This window comes from Fusarium solani, assembly GCF_023522795.1.
Source record: "Fusarium solani strain SB1 chromosome Unknown bctg00000001, whole genome shotgun sequence".
NCBI classification, from domain to species: domain Eukaryota; kingdom Fungi; phylum Ascomycota; class Sordariomycetes; order Hypocreales; family Nectriaceae; genus Fusarium; species Fusarium solani.
The window spans coordinates 2583210-2604700 of NW_027072156.1; the positions used below are offsets into that span (position 1 = coordinate 2583210).

At 55.2% G+C, this 21491-nt stretch overlaps 4 protein-coding genes across 4 annotated transcripts; 2 read left to right on the forward strand and 2 right to left on the reverse strand.

The window, feature by feature from the left end:
• Positions 1-1447: 1447 nt before the first annotated feature.
• MRS44_002922 (uncharacterized protein) lies at positions 1448-4600 on the reverse strand (the record flags this gene model as incomplete). The annotated part of the gene is made up of 2 exons (XM_046268249.2): positions 1448-1775; positions 1827-4600. The coding sequence occupies 2 exons, from the start codon at positions 4598-4600 to the stop codon at positions 1448-1450; spliced, it is 3102 nt and encodes a 1033-aa protein (XP_046137030.2).
• Positions 4601-5756: 1156 nt separating this feature from the next.
• Positions 5757-8413, forward strand: MRS44_002923 (uncharacterized protein; the record flags this gene model as incomplete). The annotated part of the gene is made up of 4 exons (XM_046268248.2): positions 5757-5851; positions 5905-6496; positions 6547-8121; positions 8177-8413. 4 exons carry the CDS (start codon positions 5757-5759, stop codon positions 8411-8413), a joined length of 2499 nt encoding a protein of 832 aa, XP_046137031.1.
• Positions 8414-9968: 1555 nt separating this feature from the next.
• MRS44_002924 (uncharacterized protein) lies at positions 9969-11312 on the reverse strand (the record flags this gene model as incomplete). Its single annotated transcript, XM_046273523.2, has 3 exons — positions 9969-10165; positions 10226-11002; positions 11081-11312. 3 exons carry the CDS (start codon positions 11310-11312, stop codon positions 9969-9971), a joined length of 1206 nt encoding a protein of 401 aa, XP_046137032.2.
• Positions 11313-20511: 9199 nt separating this feature from the next.
• Positions 20512-21241, forward strand: MRS44_002925 (uncharacterized protein; the record flags this gene model as incomplete). Its single annotated transcript, XM_065623005.1, has 2 exons — positions 20512-20546; positions 21013-21241. The coding sequence occupies 2 exons, from the start codon at positions 20512-20514 to the stop codon at positions 21239-21241; spliced, it is 264 nt and encodes an 87-aa protein (XP_065479077.1).
• Positions 21242-21491: the final 250 nt, after the last annotated feature.

A 21491-nucleotide genomic window follows, 5' to 3' on the forward strand; every position in this document is an offset into this window, starting at 1 on the left:
TGTGAGATTTGTGAGGGCGATTGATGAAGGAACAAGGAAGAAGAAAAAAAATGGCACAGAATACCCAAAGTAGCTGGGTCAATGGTGTTGAGGAGGGGGAAGGGGTCTGAGGGGCAGCTGCGATGCAAGGGTGCGGGGCAACGATGGAAGCTACTGTAATGTACCTTCTCTGAACGGGCAAGAGCTTGACCACGTCCGGACGTCTTATACTTGACTCTGCGCAGCCTCTAACTTGGACCAAACATCAACATCAACAAGCGCAATCTGGCATCTTGAAGCCCATGACGAATTCATCTTGTTTCAACACTGGTCACGCGGGGCATCGACGACCTCGAAACGATGGATTACGCGACAGATCCCCCCTCACAAGACCACGTTGGCCCATTTACAGATATTAATCGCCCAAGCCACTCCAGGGGTTGCTTGACCGGACGACGGTAGAGAGTCATGTCGTGGAGGCGCAGTTGTTGAAGCGAGATGAGATTGACAAGATCTTGACTAGGAACGCGCCATTCGAAGCCATGAGGACAGCATGTCAGGAAGAGGATGGGATCTTTGCTGCCGTTCAGCTCGTCCCCTCCCTGACAGCCTCGTCTTGTTCAAACCCAGCGGCCGAGTGCATAGGTACCTGGCCAACCTTGCCTCTAGCTGTGCTCTCCGGAACAAACATCCACTCAAGGCTAATGCGTTATCAACAAGAAGCTTGAAGTCATCATGAGCCGCTGCAATGCGACCATCTTAATTTATCTGCCCCCACTGCGATCTCCCGCAAGCGAAATCTCGGCCGCCTTTTTTAAAGTGGGGTCCCCACCGACACCATCGGTGGACCGCTCCTCCGACCTCCGAACCGTTCGCAGACGACAAGTGGGTCCCTCACCGCCGAAGCCCCTCGGTCAGCTCTCGGTGAGCAGCGCATCAGAAAATAAGCTCGCCAGCTGCCCGCCAGCTGCAGCACCCGCACCACGGGGGAAGTATTATCATTGAATTCAATTCCCAATCTTCCCAACGAGAGCAGTGACGGAACTGGCAAGCGTCACGTTCCCGAGTTCTCGCAGAACTTAGTAGCGAGTGCTCTAGTTCGACTCCCACCCCGACTAACGTTCTACGAAGCATGCTACCTGACTAACCTTACAGCGTAATTTGCTGTATCATATCTGCCATTTATCCTCTGCCATTTATCTTCTGTCATATATCTTCTGCCATCTCTATAATTTTGCCAGTTAGACCTTCTTTATCTTTGCAACCCTTGTATCTGGCACCCTTCATTCTTTCTAGACCACGCTTCACTAGCCAAGCTGGATTATAATTTGGTATAGGGTGCACTTTTCCTCGTGATTTCCAATGTCAATTGAAGCAAATATATTCGTCGATTGCTCGAAAAAGTTCAACTACAGAATGTCGTCTATCATGATGCTATCAAGGCCATGTTGCTGGGGCCCATCCACAGTTACATCTCTCCCCACACACCAGTCAATTCCACAACCACATTCACAATTGTGCTCACTGCCCAGAGCGCGATCAGTCCCCATCCAATCTTCCGACTCAGAATCCACTTGTTCATCGGCACCACAATCAGCAGGCCCACAAGCATCACCAGAAGTGTGATGGCCGAGATCATAAGAGTCCCGCCGACCTGGATGCGATAAGGCTTGTATTTGATGGGATGACTGGGGTCTTGGCGGTGCTTCTTGTTTGCCTTTTGAATCATCATCATGGCGCCGCCGATGCCGATGCCGAGCAGAATGTTCAGCATGGGTCCTCCAAAGCAGGCAGACCTACAAAGTCATTGTCAGTTGTGCGCTTCAAGAGACCGGAACATTACTTACAAGGCCATGACGGGGTATCCAAGCCTCGCCACCGTGATGTCGGCGACTAAATCTCCAACACTGTTTCCAGCCGCAAAAATTGTAAGTCCCAACAGGGCTTCCGAGATGTTGAGGATGACCCCAACTGTTTTCAGGACTCCCACGACTTCGCCGGCAATGGTCGATATCCAGGCTATACTGATGATGAATCCCATGAAGCATAGCATATAATGATACTTCGGGCGTCTCTCCTCCGTCGTAAAGAGGACAAGAATACCCAACAGGATGAGCGAGGCGAGGAGCGAGTACATCACCATTCGGACCAGAACCTTGTGAGGATTGTCCCAGTCCTCCAACATGTTAGCCCAGAGAACGAAGACGGCGAATTGGGGTCCAGTGAAGAGTTGGAGCGCCACAAGCCATCGGTTCCAACCCGTGCAGTCATTCTTGATACTGCTGGAGGACGGGAAATCGGAGGCTGGCTTTGTCACGATTGCCGGAGGACCCAGTGAGAAATGCGATTCGCCCATAGCTTCTCCTTCTTCGGCGTGTGTGAACGGAGTGGTAGCAGATGAGGCGATGTAGCTGTTCCCACGGCTGTGGAGGGTATGCCTACGGTAACGCTCCCACTCCGACTCCGGCTCTATCGCCGCATGTTCGATGGACACGGGCGGAGCCATGTGTCCAATGCTTGGGTTATGATCGTGGTGGTGAACACTGTGGTCAAGAAGCGTGTCCAGGATGGACAAGTCGTCATCTGTCGTCTCAGAGTCGACAACAGGTAGAGTCGTGACCAGAAGGAAGATGCTGGGCACAGAAATGGCGCTGACGAACTTGTCCCAGGCCGTCTTCTCACTCCATCCCTGCAACGTGGGAAATAAAGTTGCCAAGAGGATATGCGGAGGTGGCAGCACAGCATATGGCCACCATCTCACAGGACGGCTCGGCGATACCGCTGTCCGCTGCAGATCTGCAAACGGCGTTTCACGGCTTACCCCAGCTGAAGGCGTGGTGCCGGGTGAGACAGCTCCTGGAGACAAGAACTCGCTGGGCTCAGCCTGGTAGTTGGGTGTGAGCAAAGCGGGTGAGTCGGTGTACATGGGGAAAGGGCTGTTTGGTGAAGACCTATCACTGTAGCTGCTGCGACGACTGGGAATCTGCAACTCGAGCTGAGGAGCGAGCAATTTGTTCTGGTGATCCTCAGCTGGAGCATCATCAGTAGTCCCGCTGGGGCCGACAGGGGGAGGAGCCAAGTTGCCTCCGACGGTGTAAGACGGACTCGGGCTTGGTGATCGCGTTCCGCTGGTGTTCGACGGAGGGACAGATAGGTTGCCGTCGCCTGAATCTCGGCTACCAGGCATCAGCAAATCATGATCGATTAAAGGCCCAACTGGCTGGTCCCCCGAGGAGAGAGCTCTGTTTCTCCTTAGTTCATGGTCGGCGCGCGCGGTGGCGAGCAGACCATCAGAGCGGGAGTCGGGCATGGTCGTCGTAGTCACCCTCCGTCTGTGGTGGACATGATGATCAGATGAGCTTCTCTCTAGGATGGGCGCCAGCTGTAGGTTGCCCTCGCGCTGTAGCTGGGCGAGGGCCGACCGGAACTCGAGCGCACCAACCAGACTCGGCCTGATAGGAGTCAAAGTATGTCTCCTGCCAGGTCTAGTCCGAAGGACTCGCATGCTGCTGGCAACCTCGGCGGCGACCATTCGGTCATGATCCTCACTCGACGTGTCACTCGACGACTCTGGCTCCTGACCCTCGATCTCAATCCTAGGTCCAGTCTCAAGAACTGAAATATCGAGCGGAGTAGAATCCGAGGCGCCTGGGCCGGACCCAACCTCATCAGGATCGTCCCGGTACGGCTCGCCAGCCAATTCATCTCCAGAGTGGCCAATGGGCCCGTAGACGTGGCTGCGCGCCTCCCCCTCTCTGCGCTGCCTCCGCTTCCGCCTGGTTGAGTACCAATGCCAAGTCACAACAGTGATCACGTAGATGGTATAGTAGCCGATCATGAGCCAGCACTCCCACAGGTGCAGATGGCCGTCAGCCAGAAAGATGGTGGTAAAGACAACTGCAAGAATAAAGAAGCAAATGTCGCGAGCGTACGTCTTACGATCGACGCGAAACTCTCTGACGAGAGCCATGGAGCCTGCGACAACACCAGTGATGAAGCTGGCGGCGCCAATAAGCTCGCCAACGGCCATGCTGGCGCTGTTGGAGCCCATAGCAGCAAATGTGCTAAAGACATCTGGGGAGCCATTTCCAAAAGCGAGGAAAGTGACTCCAGCCAGACTCTCGCTCAGGCCAAGAATTGTTGCAATTGTGCTCAGATTGACGCTGAAGAAGTCGCTCGCAGCTATGCCGATGGTGGTGAAGAGGAGGCCCAGCCAAATCACGAGCAAGCTGAATGCGATGGGCTGAATATCGGCGAAGGCGCAGTAGTAGAGGTCGAGGTAATGGATGAGGCCGGCATCGTCGTCGGCGCAATACTGCCTGACAAAGGCGCACTTATCCTGAGCTTCGTGGACGTCATTGCATTCGGGGGCTTCGAGCGAGGAGGAGCTGCGCTTGAAGAGCAGGGTTTCGGCGGGGGTCGTGTCGCTGCGGGAGGCGTAACGCGCGGCGGTCGTGTGCGATAGGAAGGAGTATGCCGTGAGGAGCGAAAGGATCAGGATCGTAACGTAAAAAGGGCGAGACTGTAGGCGGCTGCCTCTGAGGAACCGGTTCGAGCTCGGGTTGCGGCCCTTGGCCATTCCGCTAGAGCGGATGGGCCCACGAGGGGTTGTCATTGTCATGCTGTAACTGCTGTCGACATGTTATACCGCGATAGCTGCCGAGGCCATCCTCACTCGTTGACCGAGGAAGGGGAAAGGGAGAAAGAAGCTCGGGAGTTCAAAGAGAATTGCGTGTTAGTGAGGGAGATGGATGGAGGCGGGTCATATGGGGACGGGAGACTAGGTAGGGAAGATGCTGTAGATTAGGTAGCGAAACCAAAGTATCATGACATATTACGTCCTGTCCGCGTCGTGCCTGCCTCGGGCTCGGATCGGATTCGAGGAGCGTCCCATAGAGTTAGTTACAGCACAGTCTCTTCCCCCCGGCGATATCCCACGGCCAAAAGCGGGCAGAATCCAAGCTCGCAGAGACTTGGCGTCCCCGTGTGACGGGTCCATTTCGCCTTATTCCGTGACGACAACCTTAGGTACCCCGAGGGAGGCCGCCGGCGGCGTCCAATAGAAGGCCGCGCGGCGGAGATTAGCCGGCTCTCGCCACAGTGTGGCCCAGCCCTCCAAGGGTCTTGGAGAGGAACCGCTGGCTTTGGCATGGCCTGGTCTCGCCCACTTTAGAGTTGGCAGTGACAGACTGGCACAGTGGCACTCGCTCACAAGATCAGCAGCCACTCTTGATCAATAGAGATCCGGCTACAAATCATGCGCGACGCCGATGCAACCTGGCTCAAACACAATGTCCAACGTGCTTGGCTTTGGCGCTGCCACGTGCTGATTGGGGGCACTTTGTTTTTATGCAGACATGGGGCAGGGGTACAGTACTCAACCCGCCTTCCTGCCTTGGCAGCTCTCCGTTATTCTCCGTTTCGGACGGAAGGTGCGTGATGATGGGAGGGGAATTCAATTCCTCCACCGCCTGTTCACCGAAAAGGCACCGAAGGGTTGTACCTGCCACCCCTCTCGAGGTACCTGGCCGTGTACTTGCCGTGGCTGTGGCAGTTGAAGAATCTCAGCCACACTTTATGCCTGATTTCCAAGGCCCACCTCCCGTCCCTCCACCACCTAGTTGGCCCAAACTTTACCCCACGAACCCATACAGTAGACGCCGCATTTATTTTGTTTACTTTGGCAAGGGGGGTCCCGCAACACCACGACGACGACGCGCCAGGCCTCGTCGAATCCAGCCTTCTTGCCTTCACAATCCGCGCAAAAGACTCCAAAAATGCCTCGCGTTGCTCAAGTTCCCCGGACGGGGAGTGCCAGATCCAATACTGGCTCCAGCGCTGCCTCACCTTTCAAGACGGCGTCGCCCATCAAGTAAGCCCTCACCGAACATCCCATAGCAACCGCGATGTTAACGCACTCCCTAGGATCCCTCTCAACGACGATGTCCACGAAAAGGGCCAACGCATGAGCTCCAGGCGAGCACTTCAAGAGAGACAGTTCAACGAGATCAAAAAGGCTGCAACCCCTCGCAAGGTCAGCCTCCGCCGCGACGACATGGAGAACTCGCCAGGAGCCGATCCCCGCACTCCCCACGGCAGCCGGAGCATCAACATTGACGATGATGAGGGCTTTGTGGTAGGCGGAACTGCGGTCACGCCTATGAAGCGTGTCCCGATTCTCGCCAACTTTGAGGAGTGGATGAAGATGGCGACCGACAACAAGATCAATGCTACAAATTCGTGGAACTTTGCCCTCATCGACTACTTTCACGACATGTCGCTCTTGAAAGAGGGCGACGGCGTCAACTTTCAAAAGGCCAGTTGCACCCTGGACGGGTGTGTCAAAATCTACACAAACCGAGTCGACAGTGTCGCAACCGAGACGGGCAAGCTGCTGAGCGGTCTTGCTGATAGCAACAATGCCAAGAAGAAGGACCGGGATGGTGAGGAGGGTGAGGAGAGCGACGAGGAAGAGCTGGATGAGAATGGCAACGTGAAGAAGAAGCCCAAGAAGAAGGTAATGAGGAGATCCTGGTGCTCTCAATGGTTCATGCTGACGTTTGATAGACACAACGATCATCCGAAGCTACCTTGGCCCCCTCTTTCAACTCATTACAGCTCAAGAAATTTGAACTAGAATTTGCTGTTGACCCCCTTTTCAAGAAGGCCTCTGCCGACTTTGACGAGGGTGGTGCCAAGGGACTTCTGCTAAACCATCTCATGATTGACTCACAAGGACGTATCGTTTTCGACAGCAGCGACGACTCTGGAGACGCCAACACCCTAGGGAAGAAGGCGAAGTCTGAGGAATTCGGCGACGAGGAAGATGAGGAGGCCGAGCAACAAGAGGAGGAACCTATCGAGGAGGAAGAGGAGGAAGCTGATGTCGAGATCGATGTGGGGGCTCTGGGAGCCAAGTTTATTCCCGACCTACAACGGCTCGACGAGCTCGACGTGTGCCCTTCTCTCAAGACGTTTGATCTGGGAGATCCCTCCGGATCTATGGATATCCCCTTCCTGAAGGCACCCGAAGACTGGAGGCAAGATCAAGACAAGGAGAAGACGCCAGGCGCTCTAGGTGACATCTCCGGACTGGTCATTGACGGAGACGCCCCTGCAGGCTTTGATGATGATGACCTCGGACTGGGCTCCTTCGACGTGGTGGGCGAGGTCGCTTTCGGCGAGGGTGGTGAAGCATGGGCCCGAGAAGCCGCCTTGGAACCGCAGATGCGCGTGTACGACGCCGGTCTCGGCGAGGAAGGCGGTGACGGGGAAGGGTTTGACAACAATGGAGAGTATGTGGTCTCGATGACCAGTGCGCAGAAGGCGGATAAGATGCACGAAGACATCCTTGGATTCTTTGACCAAGCATTACAGAAGAACTGGTCAAGCGCCGAGCACTGGAGAATCCGGAAGATCAAGGATGTCAACAAGCCTACGGGCGAGACCAAGAAGCGCAAGGAAAAGGAGCCCTTCGAGATTGACTTTGCAGCGCCTATCGACTCTCACGCGTGGGATGTCCTATACACACAGGCTGCCAGCAACTCGACTATCAGCATGCCCAAGAAGGACTGGAAGTCCAAGTCACGCAACCTCCTTCCTGACGACAAGCACTTCAACTCCAAGTCCCTCCTGAACTTGTTCTTGAAGCCCAAGGCCCGAATGGGCAGACGACGGACTGGATTTGGCGCTCGGGCCGGTGGCTTCGGCAACACTGCCCAGGACAACCAGCCCGAAGGAGAGATGGACGAGGCATTCTGGGCTAAGCAAAAGGCGCCTATGCAGAACTCGGACGACACAGCGCTTCCGCAGGGTGATTATGACGCCAACTTCTTCCAAGATGACGGCATGCCATTCCCCGGTGGTGATCTGGACGACGACGATGATCTCGAGTTTTCAGATGCACGGGAGCATTTCTCACCAGGGGTTGATGGCCAGCCTGGCCTGACAGAGGGCGGTGGTCTCACAGCTCTCCTCGGCGGCGATACGGTGACGAATACTGGAGCATTCGGAACAACGCTGGTCACTCAAACGAGGAGGGTGCGGCCAGAGTACGTCCAATACGCAAGAGTGGCCAAGAAGGTGGACGTCCGAAGGCTCAAGGAGGAGATCTGGAAGGGCATGGATATGGAAACTCTCGAGGTAAGTTTGCGGGTGCAACTAACAACTTGGACACCGGACTAATGCTTGAATGTAGAAACCTGCCGAGACCCCTGCCGAGGTAAACCAGGATGAGCCGCTCAAGTTTACTTCTGTCATGAACAACCTGCAGTCGGTGTATCCCAAGCCGGTGATGAACGACATCTCGACATCATACTGCTTCATCTGCCTACTGCACTTGGCCAACGAGAAGGGTCTGGTGATTGAGAAGACAGCCGACCTATCAGAGTTGGAGATCCGCAAGGACTGGACGGCAGAGATTGTGGAAGAGTAATTGAACAGAGGAAGGAGGGGGTAATTGTACTTGTGGTTGCGCAGCGTCTTTGTTTGTTGTACATGAAGTCATGGCAGGCAGCGTGCGAGTGGTGTTGGGCATTGGAAGTCGTGTGATGATTGATATCCAGGCGTTGGGGAGAAGGTCGACGGATGGATGGAATGGTGCAACAACATCCGATGAGAGGATACGATGCAACGACACGGGCATGAATGAGATGGGAATGGGTGAAATTAGATGGTTTATGTTTTGCACTTGAACATCCTGAGTATTTGACTCTTGTGAAGTTGAATTCTGTATGTCGAAGTGGACATGAATTGTCATGTCAGCCTGACAGACTCACAAACTTGGAATCCCCTCATGTTGGTTCTCGTCTTGAATGGCACGACAATACGATGGCATAATCAGATAGTATGGTACAGTGGCACCCCCAAGCAAGCCATTCGCTCCCCATCCAAGCTTCAATGACTTGACGTCGTATGGATGGATGGGGAGAGGAGAGCAGGGCCCTCTTTCTCTCTCTCTATCTCCCCCCACGATGAACGTGAATGGATGGGAAAAGACCCTTGCCCCTCCCTCCTTTCCCCAAAAAAGGCGCCAAAATAAAAAAACGTGGCTGCGCCATGACGTCCTGACGGATTGACAACTGGACCCTTATGACGAAGTGGGAAGGAAGGAACGAAAGCCTCACTCAAGGTTGTGTGTGTCGGGGGTGGGAAAGAGAGGGTGAGCCAAGCCTGCCGCTACTTTAACACGACATGATCCCCTCCTGTTCCTCTTCTCTTCTATTCTCTCCATTTAATTCTCTCCTCTCTTTTCTCCTTTGAGCTGTACTCTATTGATCGTCGCCCCTCCTCTTGTTTCATGTCACTGCAAAAGGTCCCTCGCCGCAATGTGCTGCCTGGTGGTCTGATGCTTTCTCAACCTTGACCGACCACACCCAGGCACAAGCGCAGATCTCTCGCCTTCTGTCAGATTCGTTTATTGTTGCCTCTTCATTCCTTGTTTGTGTCCTTCTTCTAGTCCCTTCTTTTACTACTGCGAAAAAAAAAACAGGATTTCTCTCTCTCTCTCTCTCACATACACAAATACGCAGACATGACAGTATATATAATGTCGTTGTTACCCAAACCCAGCCAACCCTACTCAAAATATGCCACCTTCCATCCGTACTGTACTATACTGTACTGCGCTGTACACGACTGACAGTCCAGATATCCTTTTTGATCCCTTTGCTTTGGGATCCATACCAGAGCCCGAAACGCCGAAGCCCACGCACGACTGCACGCACAATCGAGTCCGCAAATCCCATCCATACCAACCAGCCACCCATTACATACATACGCGTACCGTACCGCACCACCACCCGCCAATGCCCAATCTCATTCAGTAGGTTACATGATAATCCGTGGGTATCCAAGAAGAAAAAACACACAAAGCTATCTCTCTCTGGGTGAGAAACCTATTCCCACGCGGGAACCTGCCTGCCATTGTGGACTGGACTGGACCGTCGATCCATCCGTAACGTCGCAAGCACTCGTCCCAAAGTCTGATCTTATCTTCGGTCGTCTCGTTCATGTCGTTCAACCAGCTCGCCCGCTCTCAGGAGAACGCTCATCCCATCAAGTCGGGGTCTGATGGAGTGTTCCTGGATGGGCACCACCATGTCGGGAGCTGGTGTCATCAACACGTCGGCGTCCCCTGTTGGTTCTGCCCTGCCAAGTAGCCCAGTGGGTGGCAGAGGACGGAAGCCTTGTGAGCCGAATTAGCTTGGCCTCCTGACGAAGTCTACACATCGCGAGGATCAAGTACCATATCCCCTAGGCACGGCCCCATGCCCGAAAGGCGGCCGTGTTAGGTCTGTCGGGCTTGGACTGACTGCGCCAGTGCCAGAACCAGGCGAGCCCCGTTCAAAGACTGCTGCTGTAGTCACGGCCGGAGTCGGCATCGTTTGGTGGTGCGAAAGGAGAGCGTGTATCGGTAGCGGTCCCTCGCCGGGCGTCCGCGCAAAGCTGTTTGCCGGACTGATCGATCCAACGCTGCTGTTGGAGGACTGTTCGTGCCGGAGCAACGGTGCTCTCACCGGCGCTGAAGGAAGCACATTCGGAACCTCCGGTACCGATCTAGGATGGTTGGCGGCGACGAAGCCGGACGAGTACGGATTACCCTCGGATCCAGTGGCAGCCGGCATGGCTTTCCTACCATCATCGAGCATGTTGGACAATGATGGCAGGTGTTGGTGGGATGGGCCACCTTCTCGCCACGAGGACTGACGCTGAGGAGGCTGACGGTGCGAATCTCGTGGGCTACCGCTGTCGTAGTGAAGGATTCGTGGTGATGACATGGTGTCGTCGTTCGAATTTGCTTGCGACGGTAATGTCGGTGTCGTTGACGAGTGTTGCGATTCGGCCACCGATGCGATCGAATTCAACCTCTCCCTTCGGGATGGAGGCGGCTCGCTCCCCTGAAGCCTCTCGCTGCCACTTCCACTTGCACTCGACGTGTTGCCGCCGGGCGTCACTGTGCTGCTACTACTTCCATGCCGTAACCGGACAGAGTCCAGCTTGGGTCGTTTTGATGCATCGTTGACTATATCCGGGACAACAAGTCAGCTTCATGAACAATATCTCAACAGTATCTGCATCTAGTGCTGCTCTGGCTACAAACCTTGATTTCGCTTGGCTTGCTTCTCCTTGAACTCTTGGAGGTATTGCATGTACTTCCTGTAGTCGGCTGTCTTCTTGTACTCCATCAAGTCTCGATGGTACTTTTCTTTGTCGGCATTGGCCTGGCTCTCGTACGATTCCTTCTCAACCGCATCAAGGTTCTGCCAGTTTTCTCCCACAAGTTTAGCGATTTCGGTGAAGCTGAGGTTTTGGCTCCTCAGGTCTTCTCTCATTTCTATACACAACCCTCTTGTCAGCACTCTGCCATCACAGACAAGCGTCTGGCCCAGTGGTAACTTACTATTGGAGAACAGCACATATGCAGAGGGGGTCTCTCTGGGGCATTTTCATCAGCCTGATTATTCGTTAGCAGAGAACTCGACGAATGAATCCTTGTCCCAGTTTACCTTCGGATGTCGCCGATACTTTCGCTTCGCAACTCCCTGCCCCTCCTGGTGGCTTTCCGGCCGAGGAGGTTCTGGTGGGATGCCTTCAGGCTTGGCTTCTTCACTTGTTAGTCTTACTGGTGTTACCAATGATGCCGTCGGGGAGATGCCTCGAGCGTTGGCAATCCTTCTCTGGAGTTTCTATCGCACAGCCCGTATTAGCAACCCGGCCCAAGTGGGCAGCAACGGCAAACATACCCTTCGATGGCCGAGTTTGACACCCAAAGCATCGCTAAATCAACCCTATCAGCGCGAGTCCCGAGTTCGAGTCCGGGTTGAACTCACAGGTCTGACTCCTGGATGTCAAGGATAATGTCCCACTCATCAAACCCCTGCTCGACAAATGTGCCAAGATACTGGGTCAAGCCCAACTCGCCAAAGATCTTTTCAAGATCGGGAGACATGCAGCTAAGCTGGAAAGTTCCGGGGAACCTCCCTCCAAAGACAACCGGTTTTCTTGCTTTGATCGGTGCCAGGATGACGACTTAACATCTATCCGGATGTGGATGAATGGGATAAAGAGGTGGCCTGCAAGCCAGGACGAGTTTTGTTGACAGCTGAACTGACGCTCCAGGGAGTGGGACGTTCGCGTTCGCTCAACAGCTGCGGCACGGCACCTGTCAGTGGCTGAGATGGCAGGAGACGTCGGATAAGTAAGTGGAGGGTTTGTGTTCCAGTCGTGTCGGTGAATGGGCTAGCTGGATCTTGGTGAGTGTCCTTTCAGGGCTGCTGACAAGGCGATGTCAGTGTTGGGTTGGAATGGGTCGTGCAGTTGCCAATCGACAAGGTGGATCCTGAGACGCGGGGTCAAGCCAGAGTTATGGTGGACTGATGATGTCGTTCCTGGTTGAGCGAGTCGGGAAGAAGTTGTTGTCGGAGACAGAGATTAACTATATGGCTCTGGGATATGTAAGAATGATATGCCTTGTTGGACAGAGAGATCTGGGGAAGGGTATGTGTGTTTCGCGCCTCTGGGGGCAATGATCAACGTTGTGAAAGGTAGGTTGGGGATGTGGTACAGGAGACCTTGGAGAAGTGCGAGAGAAGGCTGTCATGAGCTCAGGGATCTAGAAGCATATGACATGCTAATTGGTCTGCAAGAGAGGTTGTGGGAAGGGAAGAGGAGAAGGATGGAGGGGAATGACGAGGAGAACAGGAGTCACCTACAGCACAAGCGAGAGAAATGGAGTGACGCAGAAGGTGAGAAGAGGTAAGTGAGGAACTACTACAGGCGTAGTATGACGATCCCTGGAGCCGGGGAGAGTTGGGACAGATGACGGGCGTGTGTTAATGGCAGAGCAATTGACATGCCACCACAACCAGCTCTGAGTTGAAAGCGGCCAGGCAAGCGTCGACGGGAGAGCGGGAGGCGGAGGACAACCGAGCAGAGGTAGGGATGATTTGAGCTTGCGAGTGAGGGAGTGAGGGAGTGAGTGGATGGATGGATGGATGGATGGATGGATGGATGGCGGGCAGATACTGGCACCCCCAGAGTTTGCAGAGGCAGGATCGGATATCTCGATTGCCCCAAACCAAGGTTGGGCCGTCCGTGGTGGGTTAGCAGAAGAGGGCTGCGTCCAACGGCGATGAGAGGATGAAGATGGCCAACGGTCTGTCAGTCTGCTACAGGCGCAAGCAGGCAGTCCCTTCCAAGGGCGAGTGATTGTTCGAGGGTCCCGGAGGGCAGGGTTGGCAGGTGATCTCGGGACTGGATCTTATGAGGCGACTGATGAGGTGACGGGTCAAGGAGTCAAGCCCGGTGCCGGGTACTACTGCAAGTCGCAAGTCGGGTTAAGTATCAATGTTCTGGACCTTTGGACGACTCCCGTTGGCGTGTGCGTCGTTGCGCGCACGAAACCAGCCTGGCAAGGCAGGGAAGGGTATAAGAATGGGATCGCAAGAGAAGGGAAGGGGGTTGCCGTGAGGAAGAACAAGAACAAGGCAGGGGGCGTGAGAGTTAGTTACTCAACGCAGACAAATCCGCTGTGGAGAGGAGTTTATCAGAACGAGCGATGAGAGGGCGACTCAGGGCATCGTGGGATCCCAATGCTGTAGATGGGGTTGCAAAGACAGGGTCCAGGGGGGGATACGGGGCAGTCTCTGAGGTGCCGCAGCCACCGGCAAAACAAAAGAGATAGTTCAATGGGAAAGAGAAAGAAGGACAGGGTTTTGGAAGCGAGGATAGAATCGTGAGAGCGGAAGTGAAGTGAGCATGAGAAGAGGCGTGCGTGTGGAGGAGAAAGTGGTCACAAAACATCAGATTCCTACACTCATCGCACTCCGTTCGGGGGGTGCACCGGCGCCGTGCGTCTCTCTGTCTTCTCACCAGAGGCCCAGAGGCTCGCCAGGAACTAGAGAGGGCGTGGTCTAGCCCAGCCAGCTCGCAAGGGGGGGCGTGAGACTATGCCGTCGTGGTAGAGGTACAAACAACCATCCGCCGTCAGGACACATAGCCTTGGCGTCCGCCTCTGGTCTCACTGGCTTGGCTTCATTCGCTGCCTCTTGTTTTAAAGCTCCATGTCTCTATCGGTGGATGTCGAGCCTCGATGTTCGAGAAGGATGAGTGATGCAAGGGCCGGCATTTGTTGGAGCAGCCAGCTTGATCATCAAACAAGCTCCCACTCTGGCCGCCATTGCATTGGCACGGACCGGACATTGCTGTGCTGAGCAACCGCACGCAGCATGTACCGCGCTCCATACAGTACAGTAGTTGAAGTTCAAATGGGTCGAAAAACAAGAAGCGTGGACCCGGGCCCTGTCGTCGGCTACGTATACGATAGGGCGGCACCTGGACGGCATCGAGATGCCCCGTCTTGGTCCAATGCATGCATCCGTGGACCATATCTGGGGCCATGGGTGAATATTGAGGTCGCTTCAACGCAACGCAACGCTACCGTACCGGCGCCCGTGACCAGAAACTCCAACAGAAGCTATGGGTGCCTGGGGTCAGCGAGTCAGGCGAGCGAGATTGCAAAGAAGCATCGCGGGAATCTCGAGAATCCACCATCGCGCGGTTGCTGTCGCTGTTGCTGGTGATGGTGATGGTGATGGTGATGGTGGTGGTGGTGGTGGTGTTTGGCCCGCGTCGCACAGAGGTTGTGGCCCGTCATGATGCTCTGCTGGCCAAGGCCAGGACCAAAACTGTCATGAGCTATGGCGCATCGTGCATCCTCCATGGGGAGAAACGGGCAACTGAACATGGCGATCAACCGTCAATTGATTTGCCCCAACGCGGCAAGATCCCAATGACCGGCTGGATGCGTCACCGTCACCCTTCCACGCCCATCCAGTCCACAGACGCGCGAGCCTCATCGACTTGGTTGCTCCCTTGGTGGTTGGCCCAGAGGACGAAGGGGCATGTCCGCAGCGCAGTAGCTCCCCGACTGCAACGGGCAAGATCTCGATCCCAATCCGTGAAACCGTTGGAGTATGGGATTCTGGATGGGGTGAGAGAGTCACGCTGCCGGACCAAGTCTCGCCATCATGTCGCTGCCCTCGCGGCATTACGGCCAGAGGCTCGAAACTCGCCGAGACGGTGCGTAGCGATGCCTGGAGAAGCGTGACGGCCGTCAGGGCCAAAGGCGAGCTTGTTCTTGATAGGGGATCGCTCGTCGGCAAGCAGATGGTCGTGGGTTAACTAAACTGGAGCTCGACTTGAGTTTGAAAGGCCGGAGCAAATACAGTGCCCGGGGGGGTGTGGAGCCGGGTTATGAGTGACGCACGCCCTGTCCGCCGTGGGTTGTTCCTGATCGCCATCGGGCCATGGCCGTTGTCGAAATCGAAGTTTGGCTCATGAATCGCACCACGCCAGAACTATCCCGACAGCATCATCGGGTGCGACTTTTCAGATCGTCCATGCCACGGCGCCAACACACACGATCTGCTTGTCTAAATCCCCCAGTTCCCCCTTTCATGGGCCACATGGCACGGCCACCGACGTCTTTGCAAATCCCATCCTCACTGCAACGGGCTGCTCTCTTTCGTTATGTCGCGCCGACAGGCGACGCTGCCGCAATGCGAGGGTGTACTGTAATGTAAGCCTCCCCCAGTCGAATGACGCATCCCGAAGGCAAAATCTAAGGCATCATGTGCTGGCTCGCGTTCACTCATGATGGGGCGGCTGTCGATGGCCAAGATGGCAAGAATGCACGACCCGATATCCCGTAGTCCCTTTTCATCCTGTCTCTCCGGTCTCTAGTTCGCTCCTTTGAGGGAAAGCCCTTCGTTTCTTTGTCAAAGTCGGTGATTGCAAAAGGCCCTGGCGAGGGTGGGCTTGCACGGCCCAGAGCCATGAGCAGTGGGTGGGCGAGACATTCTGGATGCCAGCTGTTGGTCAGTAGAGCGCGGGTATGAATCGCAATGGCGTCGGTCTTCATGAATGCGATGCTGGGCAAAGCCAGATGAAATCGCCCATGAGCATGATGGGAATTTGATCATAGGCCTAGAATCTCGATCCCTCCCAGCCCTATGATTGGCGGGCGAGGACGGCCGGCTCCCCGTATAGGTGCGGCGCCTCCCACTTTGCATCGTCTGGTCCCGGGGCCTCGTTTTGTGTCTTGGGTTTTTCTGCCTCTTGCTCGTGCTTGTGCGCGCCATGGCAGGGTCGCGGAGTGGGAGACGCCAGCGGCGCCCACGGCGGCCCATGACCCAATAGCCTACTTAGCTGACCCGTTCCATGACTTGAACTCGGACAGACGAGCCTCGCGTCTGGCAAATCGGCGCAGCAAGGTCATGGGCCTTGAGGCTGGTGCTGAGCTTGAGGCTGAGTTAGTACAGCGCTGTAGATGCCCACAATGGTCGCCGCCTCCTGGATGGGCGTCGGAGGGCTTCCAAGTAGTCAGGCCCGAAGCGTTTCGGCCATCTCAGGCTGACCGCCAGTGTTAGGTTGGTGGTTAGAGAGTCATGGCCATTTCCTCCGCGTCCGTCTCCCCGAAGTTGAAGGAGCCATGGGCGCCGTCGCGATCACCGTCGAGTGATTGATTCAATGGGCGGATGATGATCGAGGTTGTCGAGTCTAGAACTCAGAAGGCGTCGAGGCCTCACGGCAAAAAAGTGGACTGGAGGGCGTGTGGTTAGAGTCTCAAAAGGCAGGACCTGGAGGCACATGTACCAGTACCCTGCATATGGAAGGGGCCTGGCGGACGCCGCTTTCCCAAGCTACGGTATTCCCGGGGTTTACCGTCTTTCCTGGCCGGTCGAGCATTTGCTCTTTTGGGCATGGTGGAAGCTGCCACCAGAGGAAGAGGCTTTGCTGATTGGGTAGACATTTTGAAGATTGATGGACAAAGTTGAGAGAAACATCCAAGAAGCATAGTTAGGTAACTTGTTTACTTTGAATTGTAGAATCTGGGGGTTGATCGTGCTGTGATGGTAATTCCATGTTTCTATTTTTCTGCAATTATTGCTTCTGCCGCTAACATTCCAGAACACCTCTGGCCTGTCAAGATGAATTAATTTACCTCTAGCACAAACCCTTGGTTGTAATCGGCGCAGAATTTACCAGGAGCAGTTTAACCCGAGTTCATGGGCACACCAAAAAGAAATCTCCGTAGTCCTGCTCTCCTATCCCCACGACAAACAGCCGTCCGATGCAGGGCGGCCGTAGGGGTACTATACCGCGGAGCTGAGCTCACTGCGAGAAAGGCGCTTCGCTTGGTGCCACAAAATTCACTGGTGTGCGTTTCTCGCCTTACGATGCGGGATGCGCAACAAGATGGTAGATATTCGAATCCCACCATGGGCGGGAACTCGACCCGTTTCCGAATAGTCTAGGTCATTTAGACAAATCTGCGCTTCTGTGTTCCAGACCCTGAGTTGGTGCAGAATGCAGATTGACAGACCCCTGGGACGGACAGATACGACTTTGACTAAGCTCCACCGGTCTGGCGGAGCAGACAGACACACGACTGGGCGTACTGTAGGTCCTTTGAAGAATGGGAATTTGATCCTTGGGTGATCGAGATTTAATGCTACTTGCTACGAAGTACATGCCTTTTCCGGTGAGCAGGTGGCAAACTCGGCTGCAGGTTTGAATCGCTGCCGTGAGCTCCTAAAAGGAGATTGGCTGATATCCGGGGGGAGACACAGGTTTTACCAACGAACAGCGTGATCTCCCATGTTCAGCTCAATGCTATTTCAGGCCAGGACCCGGCAGAGTGGGTGCGCTTTGATCAGATGCTTTTCAATCAGTTCACGTTCAGCTGAATAGGGAATCGTTAATATGGCATTTCGTCCCTATATTCCGAATTTGCCCACTTTGTGTTGTGACATATTATCATGGATGGTAGTTCGAGGTAAGAGTGGCCTCACCGCCACCCCTGGCACTTTCCCGGCCGGTACTTGCTCGTCTGGCCCAAACAATGGATTGAACTTAATGACCTGTCACGCTTTCCAAGCAATTGAAGAAAGTCAACTTGATCGTCTCATCTTTTTCACATTCGACAAAACCCTCCCTTGCCAAAGAGCGCAAACACCCCGATCGCGATGCCTGTCTACTCCTGCGCATTCTGTCAAGGTCTTTGTCGTCGTCGCCGTGCCCCGCATCGTTCGAGATCTGATGGTCCAGGCCATGTGGCGCGCCTAGACCGATCGATGTGATACCCTCGCTCGACCCAGGCCCAGAATCTCAGATGCACCAAGGAGTTGGAGCCTTAGACGCCCCCAAAACCTGAGACCAAGGAGCAAGCCACGCGGCTTGGTGTCGACTTTGCTTTCGGACACTTCTCTTGTTGTCGTCGGTGACATCTCTTGTTGCTGTCGACGAGTCAAAGAAGGTCTTGTTGTCGGAGCTTCAGACAAGCCACCCAACTCAGTTCAAGAATATAGTACTGTACACCCAGAGTCGACACCACAGAGTTTCAAGGAGGCCTTCCTCATCGGGTGGCACGTGTGAAAGACGGCGGCAACAAACGCAGAGCGGATGAATCGCTCAACGGCAACTCAACTCAAGAGGGAGCAACGGCTGTCCTTGACATAGGCATTGGCCCTCCCGATGTCTTTCGGACGGATATAGGCGACTAGCGGATGGATAGAGGGTTACACCCACGTGGATTCCCAAGCCAGGCCTTTCTCTCTCTGGCAACACCCTCGCATCAAGACTCGAAACAGCTTTGTTCAGGCTCGCATTGGATGTCTAACAGAATAGGTACAGTACTGTAGACAGACACCCACCCCTCCCGGCCCGCCTCAGTGCCATCAACTCGGGATCTAGACCCAATCTACCATGTCCCCCACCATCGGTTTTCATCCACTTTCCCATCTGTGCATCCACCACCCTTCACATCGCATCGCATCGCATCGACACTAGGGGTTACGGCGTCTGCCACCACAGCAGCATACGCCTTCAGTGGCAAGACAAGTCGACGGCTAGGACACATCCCATGCAGCCACAGCCACGTTCCAGGTACCTGGGCACCAAGCCCGCGCGCTTCAGTCGACCCAAGGGAAGGGAAGGGAGGCCCGCTCCCACGGCAGCTAGGTAGGCACGCTGGTTAACCTCCGAGGACCCCAGGCCCCCAGGCCAGGCCCAGTGCCCACCTGGTCACCTTGGCCGCTGCTGCACAGAACCGCGGGCGGGTAGTAGCCTGCGTGAGGTGAGCTGAACCTGGAGCAGGACCTGGAGCCGGTACCCCCCGCTCGACGCCGCAACGCAACAAAATCTCTCTCCGTTCTCTACAAACCCCCCGTACGAACCGCAGCACGCACGGCGCAGGACCCAGGGTCATATCGTATCGCACCGTGCCGTACCGTACCGTATCGCATCCCATCTCCTCTCTCCCATAAACCTCGCTCCGGTATACGTGCGGCATATCTCTCATCAGCCCCTGCCTGCCTGCCAGCCTGACCCTGACCCTCACGAGCCCTGCATCTTTGAGACTGTTGGACAAACATGGCCCCATCAGATCAGTCAGCCGCCAACAACCGAGCCTCCAAGGCATCGGGGGATGCCGACCTTGCCCAGGTCAGTCCGTACTGAGTCACCTCAGATTTCCTTCGTTTGGGTCGATCGATCATCGGCTTGCTCTTGTGATATTATGCGTTTTATCGTTATCCTTGCCCTGCAACCAACGCATCCGTCCATCCATCCATCACGCATTGCATTCCATTCCATTCCAGTGTATCACCCGTCGCATTTCGCCATTCCCTCGTGGGCTGTTTCTCGGTATCTGGTGAGCACGGCATCAAGATACAGGCAGACAATGGCGGCATTGGAATAGGCTTTCATCCATGATTTGACTTGACTCGAGTTGACTTGGGCTACTCTCGATATTCTCCCTATTCCCATCCCTCATTCCCATTACAATTCCCCATTCCCCGTCTATTCCCTCCCCTCCCTCCCCTTCCCCATCTCGATAGTCCAGACCCAGTCCAGCCCGGCCCAGCCGTGCGTCCATGATGGATGGCGCTCAACCAAGCCATCGGTCGAGACCTGGCTTGGCTGCCACGAGCGACTCCTCCTGATTTGCATCCTGCAGAATGCAGTCTTTCTGCATCTCGCCCTCCTGCCCCTGGGCCCTGATTGATTATCTGGCTTTGCAACGCCTCGCCCACACCCCATCCGCGTCCCCGTCCCCATCCCCATCCCCATCCATACCGCACACCATTACCCCAGCTAGCCCTACCAAAGCGCCTCGTTCCCGCTCAACTGACAGCCTCGTTGTTCTAGGCCTACCGGGATCTCGCTAGGTAACTACACTCGCTCCTTGTCTTGATGCTTGCATCTCGACCTCACCTCGCCCTCACCCTCACCACTCCACGCCCCTCCACCGCCTCGTTCTTCCCTCAATCAGTCTCATCGAGTTTCTTTTGGTCGGTCTGTACTATACCGTATTCACATCACCATCCATAACAATTCACCCACCTCCATGAAGGGACCTTTTCCTCCGCCCTGGCTCTTCTCAGACCGGACAGTTTCCCCACACCCGCTTTAGTCCCTTGGTCAGATGCCATTGCTCGTCCTCCTCGGTTATGTCTTGGAGACATCAACATGTCGGCGTTGCCGACACTGGGTTTCGCCAAGGCGTGCGGCATGTTTCGGCGCATTGAAGCATCTGCATCTTCAGGAACCTCACTCACTGCATTGACCCGGTCCCAACAAGACTTAGCGGGAGATCGACCTTGCCGTCAGTCCTCGGAGCCAAATCAGCCTGTGTCTTGCATCGCCAGTTGCTCAAGTGAGCTTACTGCCACCGCCAGGACCTCAATTCTGCATCTCATGCTTTACCCAAGACGCTCCGACTGTCTCACTGCTCACCCTCGGAGATATACTGATGCCTCGCCGAAATCAATGACATTGCCTTTGCCCTTGCTTTTCCCAATGGCTCCGAGTTCGCCACTGCCCGTGCCTCTTTGGCCCCCCCCATTCCTTGCTTGCCCTCATCCCGTCGATTCCCCTCTCTCTTTCATCTTGGTTGCATCTCTTCTGCATTAGTTCAGGGACGGCCCCGGAGATTTGTCGCTAACATGGTTTTCTCTTCCCCCATCTCAGGGGCGAGCAGACTGCCACCGCCCTTGAGGCGAACCTTTCCAATCTCGAGAGCAAGCTTGATGCCATCCTCGCCGCCCTCGAGGCCAGAGCCGACCCACAGGCGTCCACCTCCGCCACAGCAGCTGAGGCCGAAGGCCCTGTCGAGACACCTGGCCAGGCAGACGGCCATGCGGAGGCAAAAGAGGGTGCTGACAAGGACAAGCACAAGGGCAAGAAGGATACGGCGTGAGGGGGAGGGGCCTGGTGCTCCTACAGTAGCTCCGAGTACATGTGAATAACTCTATCAATGGCCGCCTCTTCGCTGTCCCAACCCTAACGTCAACGTAACATCGTGCGAGTTCGTCCTCCCTGCCGTCAAAAGGGCGGAATGGGGAGCGTGAACCATGGCTGGGACTGGAGCATCATGGCACGATTGGTCATGGTTGTTGGTCACAAGACAAACACAGCATTTCAGCATGGAGGTTTAGCACAGATGAGTA